The sequence below is a fragment of the Alosa pseudoharengus genome, unplaced genomic scaffold, assembly GCF_046254945.1.
Source record: "Alosa pseudoharengus isolate Yale_2024_CS ecotype anadromous, Long Island Sound unplaced genomic scaffold, YU_APseudo_1.1 YU_APseudo_1.1_scf_4, whole genome shotgun sequence".
Taxonomy (NCBI): Eukaryota; Metazoa; Chordata; class Actinopteri; order Clupeiformes; family Clupeidae; genus Alosa; species Alosa pseudoharengus.
The window spans coordinates 41,291,234-41,307,583 of record NW_027468774.1 but is presented as its reverse complement, the minus strand read 5'-3'; the positions used below and the strand labels follow the sequence as shown (position 1 = coordinate 41,307,583).

Genomic DNA, 16,350 nt, shown 5'->3' with positions numbered 1-16,350 from the left:
AGATTTTCAAGGAACAATATCCTGTAGGTTGCTTGATGTTGGCATTTACTGTATACTCTCTAAGGCCACGTCTACACGGAAACGACAGGCATATTTTTTCCAAGCTTAATCTCCTATGTTTTCATGCTCTAGATGCTTCCCATTTTTGTTACTTTAAATTTGTTACTTTCAACTTTCTGTCAATAATGGCAAGGACAGTTTTTTTTTCATAGCTTCCTTTGAAAGTATCAAGCCATTACTATAGTTGCAAAGTATGATTAATTAGAGAAAGGTGTGAACGCTAAACCATTCAGGACATATTTGTGTATTCAATTACAGATAAGATTGCATAGGAGGAATATTTTGAATTCAAGCATCATTGGGCTTGTCAATATCAACATTGGGCGTCAGCATGAGAACAACCCCCTGGTTGCTTTCCAAGTTGACTCAGTTCTCTGGTATGCCTCATACAGGGACTGGCAGAAAGAATGGACACAGAGTCACACATCTTGTATCTTTTTCCATATAAGGACAGAGATGTATAGTACATGGCATAGGAATATTCAACTTAATAATGATATAAACAGCAATATTAACAAATGATCTCAAGTATTTCCAACAAATTATGAGACGCACTCTGATTATGGAAGTGTTTCAGGATGGATATGCTATTCCTATTGTGTACATCAGGTACTGGTTATATTGTAAATTGACTGAATCAAAGTCCTTTTAGGCAAGTCCCTCTACTCGGCGGCCATATACCAACGTTTTATGGGCACTCATCGGGCACAGTCTTTAGGGTCAAACTGCGCGTGCGCAAGGCTTCACGACACCAATCTTGCTCCAGCGGCGAGATCACAACACATGATTGGCACGATGTCTTCACAACACACCATATGATTGGCTCAATGTATTACATGTCGACGTTTTGCCAAGGAAGGGGTGGGATATGTGTAGACAACGGCCATATTGCCGTGACAAACTAGCCCCATGCATTTCTATGGAGTATTTTTTGAGTGCTGTGTCTCCACATTAGAAAGTCTCTGACTGAATTTACAGTGTAAGCTGTTTTCTGCTATGAAAGTATTCAAACGCCTGAAAGGCAACAATATGCAACAATTTGTCATTTTCTAAGGTGTGTTTCTACAAGAATCTACTTTTACTATCACTATATGGTGATGTGAGGATTATACTTATACAAAGCGACTTAACAGTTATTGCAATGACCGATTATCTCACCAGAGAAACTTGGGTTGAGTGCCTTGCTGAAGAGCTCATCGGTGGACACTGCTAATGCATACTAGCTCCCACTGCACTATCACCGCTAGGATAGATAAACACACACGTCCTTTCCACTAGCTATGTAGTTGGAACACCCTGCGAAAATGTAAAAAAAATATTAACAGCCTGACGTTTTCAACTATATCTGGAAAAACACACCAGTTTGGTGGTGTTTGCAAGGTTTTTACATGCCTTTTACATAGCATGCCAGTTCATTACATAAGGATAGTGGAAACTTATTTCAGATCTGAAAGCAAGAGCAGTTTAAATCAGGGGTTCTCACATTTTTTGGGACTCCCTGTGTGTAATATATCGAGGACCCCCTCATAATCGTAAAAATTAAGCATATGCCATTTGTATTCTCTGAAGTTGTGGACAGGTTCACTATCCTGTGTTTTCTGAAAAGTGTGTAACTTGATCTGTCTTTTGTCAACTTTAGATTTTGCATCACTTGACAACAATGTCTGATTCAAACATTTCTCCACGTCAGCTAGTTACCAAATAAACCATCTAAGCAGCAGTAGGAATGGTTCTTCATTAACTGATTCAAGATAAATGTTAATATGGGTAGGAGCAAATAGACACAATTTACTGGTTTTATTGGTGAAAAACATCCATATATGAATACTTGAAATGACAAACCACACCTTTATCAAAATCATATAAAAAAAACATCAAATGTTCTCCGGTCAATAAATTAACATGTTCCTTTTACAAATGAGTCTTCGTGGATACGTCAGACATGCTCATGTTGCATGTTTCGCAGAACAGTCATTGAGCATAACAGCAGTGGTGTTGAGCTGCCAAGCACTATTGGAGGCAGTCATGGTGGGAAGCCAGGGAAGAGGACAGTGACACACACCTGCCTTTTCACTCTCTTATGTAACATTATTATGTTACATATACTGCAGTATACTCCGGGACGCACACGCACACACACATTGACTGGGCATAATAATTGGAAAATGGGTCTTACAATTCAGACACCCTGTAAACTATAACATAGCACATCACAGGGTTTTTTGTACATAACCATACTATGTCTTGTAGTACATCCCTAATGACAATAAAGGTATCTGTATTGTTTTTTTATTTCCTGTTGTAGATATCCACCAGCTACTGCATCTGTGTCTGCCATAAATCCCAGCAGGGCCTCCCTCATCACAGTCACTGAGGCTGGCATCAGAGGAATGCTGGGCCATGATGATGGTCCTGCTCAGGTATGCTTGATCATGATGGCAGCATGATGGCATGTCACCACATGATGATTCACTCTCCTTCTCTGTGTACTCATATGCTCTCAAAGCCCCTATCACTGTGTGTGCTGTCTGCATGCTGAGTGTTAAATCTTAAAATGCATTTTTATAAAGTCCTCTACAATAGCCACATTTGTGAGAGGGTTGAAATATATTGATTCAGTCTTGAATTTAGCATACACTGTTTGAAGTTTACATTGGTTATGTTTACATGTACACAACATCTTGGAGTTTACATTTGTCAGTGTGTAATGTATTTATAAGTGTACCTTAACTTTGCTAAATGTTTAGAAAGGTTATCATGACATATATTAGCTCTCAAAAGTAATCCAGCTAAGGCAAAGCTGTGGTACCATTACTCCCATTCTGATCATAGCAGTAATGGTACGGTAGGTCCCAAGGGTACAATTAAACCTGATGTGCATGTCACTTCTGAGGTCAAGACCATTGCCCTCACCTGAGGTTAGAGGTGACTATTTGAACCATGACCTCTAAAAAATGCAATAATGCACTCTTAAAACAAATGTGTTCTCCCTATCTGGACACAGAGATGTGTTAAAAAAACAATGCAAGTTGTTTTAAGAGTGTGCCGGTGTCCGCTTGTTCAGTCCAGTCCCAGCCTCACCTGTCTTTTGTTACCTCTGCAGTGAAGGGACAGAAAGGCTTGACTTATGTGTATTAACAGGCTCTGCTATACTTTGACAATTTTACCTCAGGGTAAAAATGCCTCTGAGAACGCAAACCTTTTAACAGTTACATTCCTCAAGTTCTTCCCTTTTGACTTCCCCTCCTCAGCTATTTAGAATGCAGTTCAGCCACAAATGGTGAGTTTCTGAAGACAGGGTGTGGAGTTGAAGACAACTGCCCTCTTCTGGTAATAAGATGTAATGGCAGGGTGTACACTACTTCCCTGAGATTTTAAGATCTTCATGGTAGTAAAATAAGTGTCCAACAGGTGGCAGTAACACACTAGAGGTGGTAAATTAATCTTATGTTTCCTTGGTCACTATTCTAATAAATACTTGTAAACATGTCCAGTTTTCATTCACTATGTGTCATTGAATTACATATCTGACTGAGGTGACATACTATCAGGACAACATTATGTTTAGAATGTAGTAACATACCAGCATTCTCAGCTGCTGTGAAAAATCAGTGAATGAGTTGCAGCAGCAAATAAAATGGAAAATATCTGAATGAGGTTCTGATAGGCATCATGATTCTGACAATGAAAGGGTAAAAGCTTTTGGCTATTATATATCTGGATCTGTATTTTGGATATTCATTTTTCAGTATATCGTGATCAAATGAGGTCAACTGGATGAGAAGTAAGGAGTTGACCTATCCATTTAGTTTGTGTTGGGCTCTGGCCACAAAAGTATGTATTACAAGTGCCGGAGGTTTGAGCGTTTCAAAATGAGAAAAAGTCCCAGTTTGTATAACCAGATAGATCCTGTCAATACATACACTAGCTTTGCCTATCAGAAGGCCTCTAAATTGTGAGGTTGCTTCTTGTATTACCTTCAGAATAACTTAACCACAATAGTGCATAATTACCTTGCTGTGTAGAGAGTGGGCTATGCAGGGAAAGTCACAGACAGAAGAAAGAACTGTTTATGTGACCGACACCAATGCACCTGAGGGGTATTTCACAAACGTAGAATTAAGACATCCAAGATAAGTGATAAAGCGAGGTTTGATATAGCGTTGTCTGGTCATCCTAGCTCAACTTGTTTCACTAATGCCAATCCAGGATGAGTAGGAGCGACTATGTCAAGCCAGGTGCGAGTCAGGATGTGTGCGCATTCTCGTTTCTGCTCCAAAGTGCCCACGGTTGGAATAAAAAAGATGCGGAAAATAGCGTCATTCACACACAGTGAACAACTGCTTTTGATATAGACTAACAATGAAGTAAAGTTGTCCTTTTTGGAATGGGGAATCATGGCTATTTCTGTAAAACAGCAGGAGTAGGCGTGGTAGACCAACTGAATGCAAATTTATGTATGCACCCACGTGTGAGTGCTTCCTTGGCTCGGCACACTACGTCATTAAGAAAGCGCTTGCCACTGCAAAGATGCACATAGTATTATATACCTTAATATTATAGTTGAAAACACCTTCGAAAACTTGCCCCTCCACTTCCAATCAACTACAGTAGGCTATCAAACGTCTATCAACAAAAGAAGCAAACAACGAGTATCTAGGCCTATGTTAATAAGGCTATCATAATTCAAATAATAACCATATGGTAGTAGGCAGACAATCTGTTTTGTTTTGCAAGCAAATACATTTAGCAGATAGTATATAAATGGAATAAAGCTCCTTAAAAATTAGCACGGAGGATTTGAATGACAGCTAGCTGAACCAATAAGACAACATAATTACCATTAGAATTAACTTAGCTTGGCTAGGTGCAGAGAATAAATCCCCATGGTAATTTATGTGCCATCTCTTTTGTGAAACCAAGTCAAGGCTAAATTCATCCAGGATAACCTAAAAATCCCAGCTTAATCCCTTATCTAGGTTTTGTGAAATACCCCTCAGGAGCTAATTCAAATGTTGTTTATAATTGGAAAAGGACTAAGTGAATGATTCAAATATATTTATTTTCTGACACATAAAAAAAACAAAAAACTTCAGTTTCTTTCATATTTTACAAATTAAACCAAAATGTACAGTCAAATGAAATAACACAACATTTTGAAAATTTCTTTCAAAAGGAAAACTTTGTCATCGGAATAACAATTCAAATATAAAGCTTAATTGACTACTGTTAGCTCCACTCTTTAAAGTTTTCCTCTAAGTAGTATTGAACATTTATATTGTACATAAACAAATATAAGAGGTATATGGAGTATGTGGGGTTTTACATTGTTATTGTCTGAATGGTCTTCAAAATATGATAAAATGTTTTTAAAAAATCCCTGACATACCAAATAAAATTGATAATAAAACAGATAGCTCTGTTTTTATTTTAGTTTTATCTGTTTATTTTAGTTTGATCTGTTTATCTGTTTACAATCCCTTTATCTGAGCACCAGTATGATTCAACCATAAAGGGTCATGTCTACCATAGAGACAGTCTAACCAATCATAGTCCAATAGAAACTATCGAAGTTGTTCATGCTGATTGTAAGTGGAATTGTGGAACTGTTGACTTTATAGACCCTTTCAACAAGAAAAACAAAAACAATGCTCGAACATTCTATTTTGTTCCCAATCTACTTCCGCTTCATTAAGATAACATATGGAATGTTAAAATGGAAGCCTTGTGGGAACAACTATGATGCTAATAATGGAACTCTCTTGAAACGGTGAATATGTAAACTATTTACTTTGTACAAATAAAAAGCACAACAATCTGGTGCATATGGCTGACAATAGGCCTGAGTAAGTGGAAATCACCCGCCTTGTGATTGGTTAAAACCCTACATGCTTGCACTGACTATATGTATTAATTATTTAACTGTTTATGTAGGTTATAGTGGACCATGGGTTGCCCTCTGAGAATCTGACATCTCCTCTTTCAGATGGACATTGATGGAACCTAACCTCCACACTGCACTATATGAATTATAATTATAATTCATAGTGTGTGTGTGTGTGTGTGTGTGTGTGTGTGTATGTGTGTGCTGTAGGTTTTAATCTGTTTAATGGGATATTAGATGCATCATGCCTGCTGAAATTGGAATCAGACTACACACACACTGTCTTTGGTATGCACTGGAATTTGGCCTCAATGGATCTGAATTGTGTAAGGCTTTCAATATATAATACATCCTCACATGTCCTTATTGTATGTGCATGTGTATGTCTGACTATGTGTGTGTGTGTGTGTGTGTGTGTGTGTGTGTGTATGTTTGTGGAGGAGGTCTGTCTGATGTATCTGCTTAGCTATCTTTGTCAGAGTTGTTTGCGGACATGACTATCCACTACACCTTCTAGTCTCCTTTATTGGGATCTCTGCTGGTTCTCGTCGCTGGCCTGAGTGGCGGGGAACAGTTCTGGGTTCTCAGCCAGCGTGGAGCGAATCCTCTTCTTCTCCTTAAAACGGCCGGAGTGGGACACCTTCACGTGACGGCCCTTGGTGGCCGACTTGTCCACGATCTTCTCGAGACGGGCGTTGAACTGGTTGTCGTCTGGCAGTTCGCCCTCGGGCCCATGCCCTGTGTTGCTGCCGTACTCGGCAGGGATCTCGTACAGGACTTTGGGCTCGGACTTCTTTTTCCTCAGGAAGGTCAGCTTCCACCAGCTGGGGCCCGGCTCAGTCATCTCCACACGACAGGACGGAACAGAGAGGAGGAGAGATCTGGGGGGGGGGGGGGGGGGGGGATTGAGTTATTGACATATTTTTAATCTGTGACAATTTGAAGGTGAGGTCTTGGAAGTTGTAGGCATTTTTGGATGCTATATCTAAAGAGGCTTGTTTCACATCTCAGTATAACTCTATGGAATTCTAAAACTTTGAAGCTGAATCTCAGAAATACTCCGAACGCAGATAGAACCGTATAATTCCAAGGGGACAATATGGAGATATTATGTATGCATATTCACATATCTCTCTCTGGTCCCTCTTTGACAATTACAATAAAAGTATTGCATGCCTTTTAGCTCTAGAGAAGATGTTTACATCAACCTATACTTACCATGGACTGGACAGTTAGTCAGCTAGAGCGGTGACATCATCTTATCCAACATATCAAGTTGACCTAAACCCTCACCTTCACTAGTGATATGGGTCAGACCTACACCACAGTAGGCCAGTGTGGTACCATAGATAATAGAATGTGAGTGTGTGGGGGTGGGTTGGGGGGTAATACACGTGAAACTTGAGCTAGCGCGGAGAAGCTAACATGGCTTTGCCATACAGATCTGGACCAGGGGGCGGTGAGAGCTCCTAAATTTTTCAGTGTCACTCAATAGGCGCCATATGGCGGTTTGCGCCGACTCGGTGTTGGGTTTCAGGCCGGCCTTGTGTTTCACAAAGCCTCCTTAGCAGCCGACTCAGTTAGCAAGATGAGCTAATGGCTAATCCTCGTTAGCAAGTGGGAACATAAGGCTTGTTCCTCGAGTCACAGATACGCAAGGTGTGAGGTCAAGGATGGGCTGGGACTTCTGCCACCCAGTGTGTGTGTGTGTGTGTGTGTGTAGAGAGGTGAAGTGGTCTGTGACAGGTCATAATTAGGGCAATGATAGATAAAACTCTATCAAGAAAACATATATGACTTATAAACAGTATTATACTTTTTAGAACTCCATTCAGAACACCCTTTGCCAATGTGAGGAATTCAGAGAGATTCAATATTGTATTTTGTATGATTAGTGGACAATTTTGTTGGTGATGAATGGACAGGTGGCTATGTTTCTTGTAAAATTAACGCTCTACTGATTTTGTAGTTTGTAGGCTATCAATCCTGTTCAATACAGAGACCATGCTGTTTGGTATTGGATGTATCTAGGTCCATGTGGAATAACTAAATCTTCTTCAGTGCAGAAGTGTGTGTGCATGCATGGATATGTGCACATGTGCATGTGTCTTTCTGTCTGAGTGTGTGTTAGCCTGCACTTTAGTGTGTTTTACCATAGAAACTGAAACGGATGAGTTGCAGACCCAAGGAGGCTGAATTTATTCATTTATTTGCTTAATTTAAAATTAATACATTAAAATTAATTAACCCTGTTTACTACACCCCCCCCCCCCCAAACACTCACCCACACCCACACATTTACTGTCTTTCCTTTCCACTGCATGTACAGAAGTAGTGCTGGAAGAAAATATGGCTGTGCAGTGTGCAAATAAAGGGATTCACACAATGTGCAGGGACATAAAGATTTATGGCACACAAAAGCACACACACATTTACACTCCTATTGCTTCTTCCATCTTGCTCAACCTCTCCCTCATACACACACAACATATACACACACATACCCAGACACATGCACGCACACACACACCCATACACACAAACACACACACTCGCACGCACACACACACTCACGCACACAAACACATACACACACACACACACACACACAGAGAGAAAGAGATAAAGGCCATGGCATTGTGCCTCATTCTTTTCAGTAGGAAGGAGTGGGCTGTTTCCTTCAGGTTACCAGGCAACAGTGTGGACATTTCCATACAATATGCTAATGGCGCTAGTCTCTGCTGATGACTTTTGGTCCCTCTGGGTTCATGCATCAGCAAACAAAGACCAGTAGCCAACACAGGGCTTATGGCTGGGACGTGTCTCAGTCATGCAAAACAACACTCAGGACAACGTTAGCTAAGATTGTCATATGTGGAATAAAGGTCAGGCTATATGGAAAAGAACTCATTGACTGGAAAATCTGCCAGTTTACAAAAAATCAATTAGCCATAATTAATTTGGACTGGGATGACTTCTGTAGATAAAAGTATTAAGTACCAAAAGGTCTGTGTCATGTCAGTCCATTGCTGCATCACTGTTGTCTCAGGACATATAGCTTATGATTAACTACAGCAAACCACCATCATGCTGATGTATGTGGAGCTGGTAGACGCTTGGAGGACGACAGGAAGAACATTTGTGTGAAAGTGTTCCATTCCAGGATGCAGAATAAACAAAAGCTCTCTATTTGAATGAATTTATGACATTAACCCAAAAGTATTAGTCATATTTAGAGCAAACACATACACACATCCACCCATCCACCCCTACACACACACGCACACAAACGTACAATATTCTTATTAGTAAGCATACAGATACATTTACGTATATACACATACACAACACAGAAACACATACTCATAATAACTCCCACTCACAGACACAGATACAGTACACATGCAATCATGTCGGCACGCCCACACAGGGCAATCCAGCACGTAATCCCCACTCACATTAACCCAGTTTAATGGTTTCATGATAAAGCCTCAGGAGGCTATTTTTCTGTCTCAAAGGGCAAAGGCAACATGCTTTATCACCACAGAAGCTCCTTGGTGGAGAGGGAAGCTTCTCTAGGGTGCATTACAGAGGAAACGCCTGATATCAGGACAATCTGATAGAGGAACGGTGTTTGGATGAACTTTGAAAGAATCACTGTTTCCGGGCCCGAGTTTCGACCACAATACTTCCTAGTCACGTTTCCAAATCATGCAAATCAAACACAGACACACAGGACCTTACTTATGTGCACACACACACACACACACACTCGCACTGCACTGACAGAATAGCAGGCCATAATGTTAACAAACTATTATTACTAACTATTAACAAAATTAACTTTACATGTACTAGGCCTACTTCATATTGTGTGGGAGTTAGCAGGACAGGCCCTAAGTCATGAATGCTTGCACACACACACACACACACACACACACACACACACACACACACACACACACACACACACACACACACACACACACACACAGGGCTTAGATATGCTCTTCAACTCAAAACTAAACAAGCCAGAATTCACTCATGTGGTTTTGCAGCCAATGTACTTCCAATAAAACATGTTTTGGCCTAGTATTGCTGACCGTGCTGGTGAATCTCAATGCTCAGAGAAATACTAATTAAAAAAATTCCACCATATTGCTGACCAATGTACGCTCAGCATTAAATCCAATACATGAAGCATACTGCATTTTACTGTAAAGAATTATGATGTGTGGACATTTGTAAGTAGCCCACATGTGTAATATCTTCAATTGAAATGAAATATTCTGTGTACAGTGTGTGAGTGTGTGTGCGTGTGTGTGTGTGTGTGTGGGGGGGGGGGGTTCAACCAGTGGTCCGTGAGGACTTTGCTAGCCCATGGATTCAGTATTGTAGTTTCAATGTGGGAATCAGTATTTTTATTTAGTGGTGGTCCTGGGGTTGCATAAATAGAATGGTGGTCCCTGGTTCACCATCAGTTGAAAACCCCTGATCTAAGGAATGTGTCTGTTCTCAGATGCTTGAAAGTCGCCTCCTCACAAGTTCAGTGGAGAGCCATACGTAGGGCCCCCCCTCTACAGAGTCCTGAAGTGAAGTGTGTGGACTTGCCAACCACAGTGCACTTGTTTTTACTCGTGAGCGCCGCAGTGGGGTTAAGTTCACCCTTGATAGCACTGTTTGTCCTTGCACACTTAAGGAGCATGAAATATTTCTCTGGCCTGTTTTCTTTGTCCAGTTCCACTTATCTCACAGATACCCTCACTTGTCTCGGGCAAATATTTACTGAATGTGTGGCCCTAAAGAAGGGTCCTCGAATGAATGAAGAAACACTGAACAGATTGCATAACTGTACAGCGTTGGCTCTCCTTCATTTGACTAGGCAGAGTCCCTACAAAGCTGTGTGAGACCACATTTCAAATGTCCTGAACATGTGGCTTGGCACATTTACTGCCAGACAGCCAACAAGGTGTATGAAACGCCTTTTCAAACAGTGCCAGGCAAAATCAGAGTCATGGTATATAATCACAGTTTTCAGTCAAATATGCTATTTTACATTAAACACAGGCCTAAGAGATATTTGTGCTCTTCGTTCTGAAAGTGCACAGGCCACCAAGCTAAGAGCGGAGGCTTCTGCTCTACCTTCCACTAGCTGTGCTGGCAAACATGGAGTAACCTGAGCATACATGCAACATTATGTTTGCATTCACAGTGATATACAATGAGAGCCCACTATAGGCAAACATATATGGACTCCAAGGGTGTGCATTCACAAGGCATGGTAGTTTTTGTAATGCAATTGAAAAATAAAAAGATACCCGCACACTGTTCTATAAGCTCCCGGAGTGGTTAATTAACAAGGTTTTAACAACATTAATTAACATGGTTTATTAATAAGGTATCCTGACCTATGGTCGAAACTTTATAAACCACACTGGGAGCTTATAGAACAGTGTGCGGGTATCCTTTTATTTTTCAATTGTCGCCTAACCCTTATACCCAGCACCTGTTTAAATTTTGTAGATGTGCGTGCACTCCACTCATTGACTACTTTTTGTAATGCACCCAAACCATATCAGAAGCATTAAGTTTCTGTTGTTTGGCAGAACTTAATCAGGAATCATACTACACTGAAGTTGCAGCAGTTTCAGTTTCAGCCCTGCCCTGATAGCGGAGTTTTTTTTGTTTGATACACAATGAGTTTACAGTGGTTGATTATCGAAAGAGAATTCAGACAAATATTGATTTTGAACTGTGTTGCATTGCTGCTTAACCCATATTCTTTCCTTTGTGACTTCAGTAAAAAGAAATAATCTAAACAATCACACATCAGCGATTGATTTCGAAAAGATTTTCATAAAGTCAATGCGTCAATGACTGGAAAGAACCGCTATGCTACCAGCAAAGGCAAAGCAAAAATGCTCTCATGGTTACCATCTTGTTGTCACCAGGCAGTTCATTCTCAGAGTTGTTTACATGTTGTAGACTACCTCTTCAAACTCTTCAAACTCAAAGTGCATTCTTGTGACTCTCTTGTGGTATTAATTTATGTGTTAACATAGATGTAGTGAACTATTGGAGCTATTCTGCTAAAGGCAATATTTTCATTGATAGACTCTATTTCTCGAGGTCACTGAGTACTGTCGCTACAAAACAAAACGAAAAAAGATCATAATCATAATCATGCCCCCAAATGGCCGGAATTCTCCTTTAACACAGGATTCAATAGATCTATGTTTTAGTTGCATTTTCTGGTTGGCAACAGGTCTACTATACTCACCATTAATGATTATTGGATCACCTAATCAATAGTACAAAGAGGAACCCCACTGCAAGCCTCTTTCAGTGTTCAGTATTCCTTAAATTACTTCTGGCGCACACACACACACACACACACACACACACACACACACACACATACACACACACACACACACAAATGGCTCTGATGCAATACTCCTTGAAGCTAGTTAGCTAGTGTTCCAGGCTCACTGTTTGCTTTGCTTGTGTGGCCAAATACACTTTTGTCCAAAGATCATTGTCCCTCTAGCCCACTGAGCCCAGCTTCATTTCCCATTTACAGCTAAGTGAATAATATGACTGTTATGTTTCCTCCATGTTAGTTTTACAGTAATATAAAACCTAGAAGGATCAACTTAAGTACGAAGGCCCTAGTGTTTCCTTGCAATTGCAAACATACATGAATCAGTAAAACTCAGGGGTATGCTGAATGAACCATTGAGTGACTGGTCAGTGTAAATGTATGGTGAACTACTGACTGAACTGTTCTATTCAATGCTGTTTGCCATTTCTTGTATGAATGATGTATGATGAACTGTTGATGTATGATGAACACGAACATGGAAAAATGATTGAAAGTCTGTGCATGTCTGCAGATGGGCTCACCTGTAGATGTCTTATGGAGTGCAGTGTAGTCTTAGTTTCTGGAGGTCCAAAAATACAGTAAACCCCCTCCAAAACCAATATCAGACCATTTCCCCCAGTTCCTCCTCTCCAAATGAAAAGCTCCTTCTTTTGCCTTTTCCGTAGGTCAGTTCTCCCTGTGCTCACGGTGTATGATCAGTAGTGGTCAGCTCTTTCTCTCTCTCTCTGGCTCCCTGTCTGTCAGGTGGAGAGGTGCAGGTGTACTTCCCTAGACTCACAGGCCCCGCCTATACTTGTGCTCAGATAAACAATACCAAGGGAACAGCAGGGAGAGGAGCTGCATGCTCTTGATAAAGTCTCCTCCGATCACTACCAAACAAAACCCCTTCATTTCACCCCTTATAAATGCCTTGCTTTTGACCTTAAAACCTTTCTAGAATTAAGTAGTTTTTAAGTAGAAATGTGCATAGATTAAGGTCTATTAAGGAGAAAAAAATACTGAATTTACCCCTTACATTTTCGATTCCCCTTTATTTCCCCCCTTTAAGAATTCCTGAATAAACACCTTCACATAAAATTAAGACATACTTAAAGTGTCCATAATTCCCCCTTAATCAGAACAAATAAAGGGAACCCAAGACTTGACACCTAATGTAGATTAAGGGGTCACACCTTAAAATTGCATTTTAAGGTCAAATGAAGGGCCTGTTCTACAAATGAAGGACCAAGTGGTTTTGGTATGTTTTCATGGGTCATTTAAGGTCAATTTGAGTACATCACGTTTCGTAGTGGATCTGTCTGCCCAGGCCAGTTGCCGTATGCACACACAACTGGGAGAGCAGTAAAGACACACATTCATCCTTTTTTTTCTTACTGCTTTACTGTAGTCTTCCGGCAGTGAATTGCAAGCGATTATACATTTTCCCACATAACATTGTGTATGTTTTTTGCATTAATTGGATGGTAGAATTGTACAATCACATATAGAAAGAAGAAGATAGATGGCCTGCAAACTAACTAACTACCCCTAGCATCCCTCAGTTTAATTTCCCTCAGTTTCGTTTTATTACAATCATTTTGTTGATTCTCTTCATATCTGGGGCATCTGTTAATAAGTAATTGGGCCTCTCACTTCTGGAATGGTATTATTGCAGCTAATATCCATCATGAAGACTTTTATGGGACTTTTATTTTAAGACTGACTTCCTCCTGCACTCTGGTGACACACTGACACTCATTTCAGTCTACCAGACACAAAGAACAAAGCACCAAAGATCTTTGCTCCGCTTCAGCCCTCTCTGATAGAACATTCACTCAAATCATAGACATGACTTTACACACAAGCACACAAGACACAGCACTGGGAAATAAAGGTAGAAAATACATCTATGTCGAATTGAAACTCTGCTATCAAAACCTAACAATCCTTTGTCAAAATGTCACTCTGATGACAAAATGATGATGACACTTGCATCATATGAATACGCTTTCAGATTAGCAGCAACACACTAGTGTACTTGATATAAAACACTGCAGTCTTTAATTTTCACTGCTTTTATTCAGTTCATCAGTTAGAATTCTGTGAAGCTCAATGTAACACTTTGATGAAGCTCCATGTAACAGTTGTTGTTATGTTTTTTTCACAACAACCAAAATGAAAGTACTCAATACTGTACATCAATATACTTTACAGTACAGTAAATGCAGTAATGCAAAAATAAAACAAAAATATTCTAAAACCAAAAATACACTTCTGTAAATACAGAAAAACAGGCTCAGATGTGGTGGACTCTGCCCAGCTTCCCAGGCCATGATTTATCACATGATCCGTCAAAGTTGCTCTAATATCATCTGAAATATTTTTCCGTGCATAGCCTCTTCGACCACCTCCTACTCCTCTCTCTCTTTGTCTTCCTCTTCCTCTACCTCTTGCTCTCCCTGCCTCCATGCTTACAAAGTTCTCAAAATGGCTCAACTGATGCCTATCTGTGACTGGCTGATTGGTAGTATGTATTTTCAGGTGTGTGTCTAAGTGTTTTCAATCACCCAATGTGTTTTGTATTTTGAATAGATGTGTTGTCCCAATGGTACCCATGATATTTAATTTATGAACTTATGAAGTGTCTTATGCATGAAATACTGTAGTGTGTGTGCAGGAGCAAGTGTGTTGCAGAAAGGAACAAGTGTGTTGCAGAATTGGAACTAAAGTGCAAAGCAGGGCTTTTGTTTAAGGTATGATTACACTGTGTTTAAGGTATAGTTTAAAGCTTCAAGTTTTGTTACTTTGGTCTAAGCATGTGTCTATAGTGTTAAAGCAATGGGCAAAAACTGTAAGACATATTTAAGAGGTCATGTTACTGAATGTAGACGACATTCTTAATGCCACCAGACAGCTATGGCAGACATATTTTGTCTTCTCTGTGGGTGTGTTTCATGTGCAGGACAATCTGATTAAAATCAGAGTATTATCAGAATTTGGAATATTCCAGTTTGCATGCTAAGTGAACAAGTAAAAATGTGATTCCCATAATGAATCGTTTGCATTTAGAAATGTTATAAACTCCAACTGTAATCGGAGCATTCAGGTTATCTTTACTGATTTCATAAAATTGGATTTCAATCAGAGTAAACAGTTTACATGACATTTTAGAGTATTATCGGAACGATTTCTGATTGTATGTTTGCATGTAACTAAACTATAACCACACTATTGTACCCTTTACCCCGATGGAATAATTCCGTTTTCTTCCTGGTTGTTGATTCCAAGTAGTCCTCTTGTTTATGCACTCCCTGCAATAATCTGGGAATAAACCGATACCAAAGCACACGTGACTGATTCAGCAGGAGCCCCACCTCAGTATAATCTCAATTTCATAGTTGTATGCTTTGTAATTGTTTTACTGCCCTATGAGTTTCCCATCACTATGGTACATGCATTGATATAGTTTAGTATGAAATAGTAGAAATTATAATAAATAGAAGAAATAACCATTTGTTTTGCAATATTTTTGAGCAACAAAGGGGCCTCATTGCCATGCTTTCTTTTCAGTGCGCAAACCTGAACTGATAACTTCACACTGGTGTTTAAAAAAAAAAAAAAAAACTGAGGTAGATTAACTGGTACATTCATGGTGCTGGTGCTCTAGAGAGAGAGGGAGAGAGAGTGAAAGAGAGAGAGAGAGAGAATGTTGGTTGTTATTGCACTTCTTCAACCCATCGCTGACCACTGTCAGACAGATATGCTGTACTTTATCTATGTGGTTTAATTTTCCAGAATTTTTTGAGGGGGAAAAAACAGCTCCGGAGTTCAGCTGGAACATCTTGATAAGCGCATGAGATAAGAGGAGAAGAAGATTAGGATGTAGTGGCCGTGGGTGTGTGTGTGTGTGTGTGTGTGTGTGTGTGTGTGTGTGTGTGTGTGTGTTTTGTGTCCAAGGGTGTGTATCCGAGGTGGTGTCCCTTCATGGCCACCGTTTCACCCTTATGCGATGTCTGGTTCACTTCCTGGGTGGCACACAAAC

General features: G+C 40.1%; 1 protein-coding gene across 1 annotated transcript; it reads right to left on the bottom strand.

The window, feature by feature from the left end:
- Positions 1–5,301: 5,301 nt before the first annotated feature.
- On the bottom strand, positions 5,302–13,025 carry LOC143103327 (proline-rich protein 15-like protein A). The gene is made up of 2 exons (XM_076267153.1): positions 12,851–13,025; positions 5,302–6,825 (listed from the first exon to the last, which is right to left on the bottom strand). The coding sequence occupies exon 2, from the start codon at positions 6,786–6,788 to the stop codon at positions 6,468–6,470; it is 321 nt and encodes a 106-aa protein (XP_076123268.1). The 5' UTR covers positions 6,789–6,825; positions 12,851–13,025; the 3' UTR covers positions 5,302–6,467.
- Between the last annotated feature and the right edge of the window lie 3,325 nt (positions 13,026–16,350).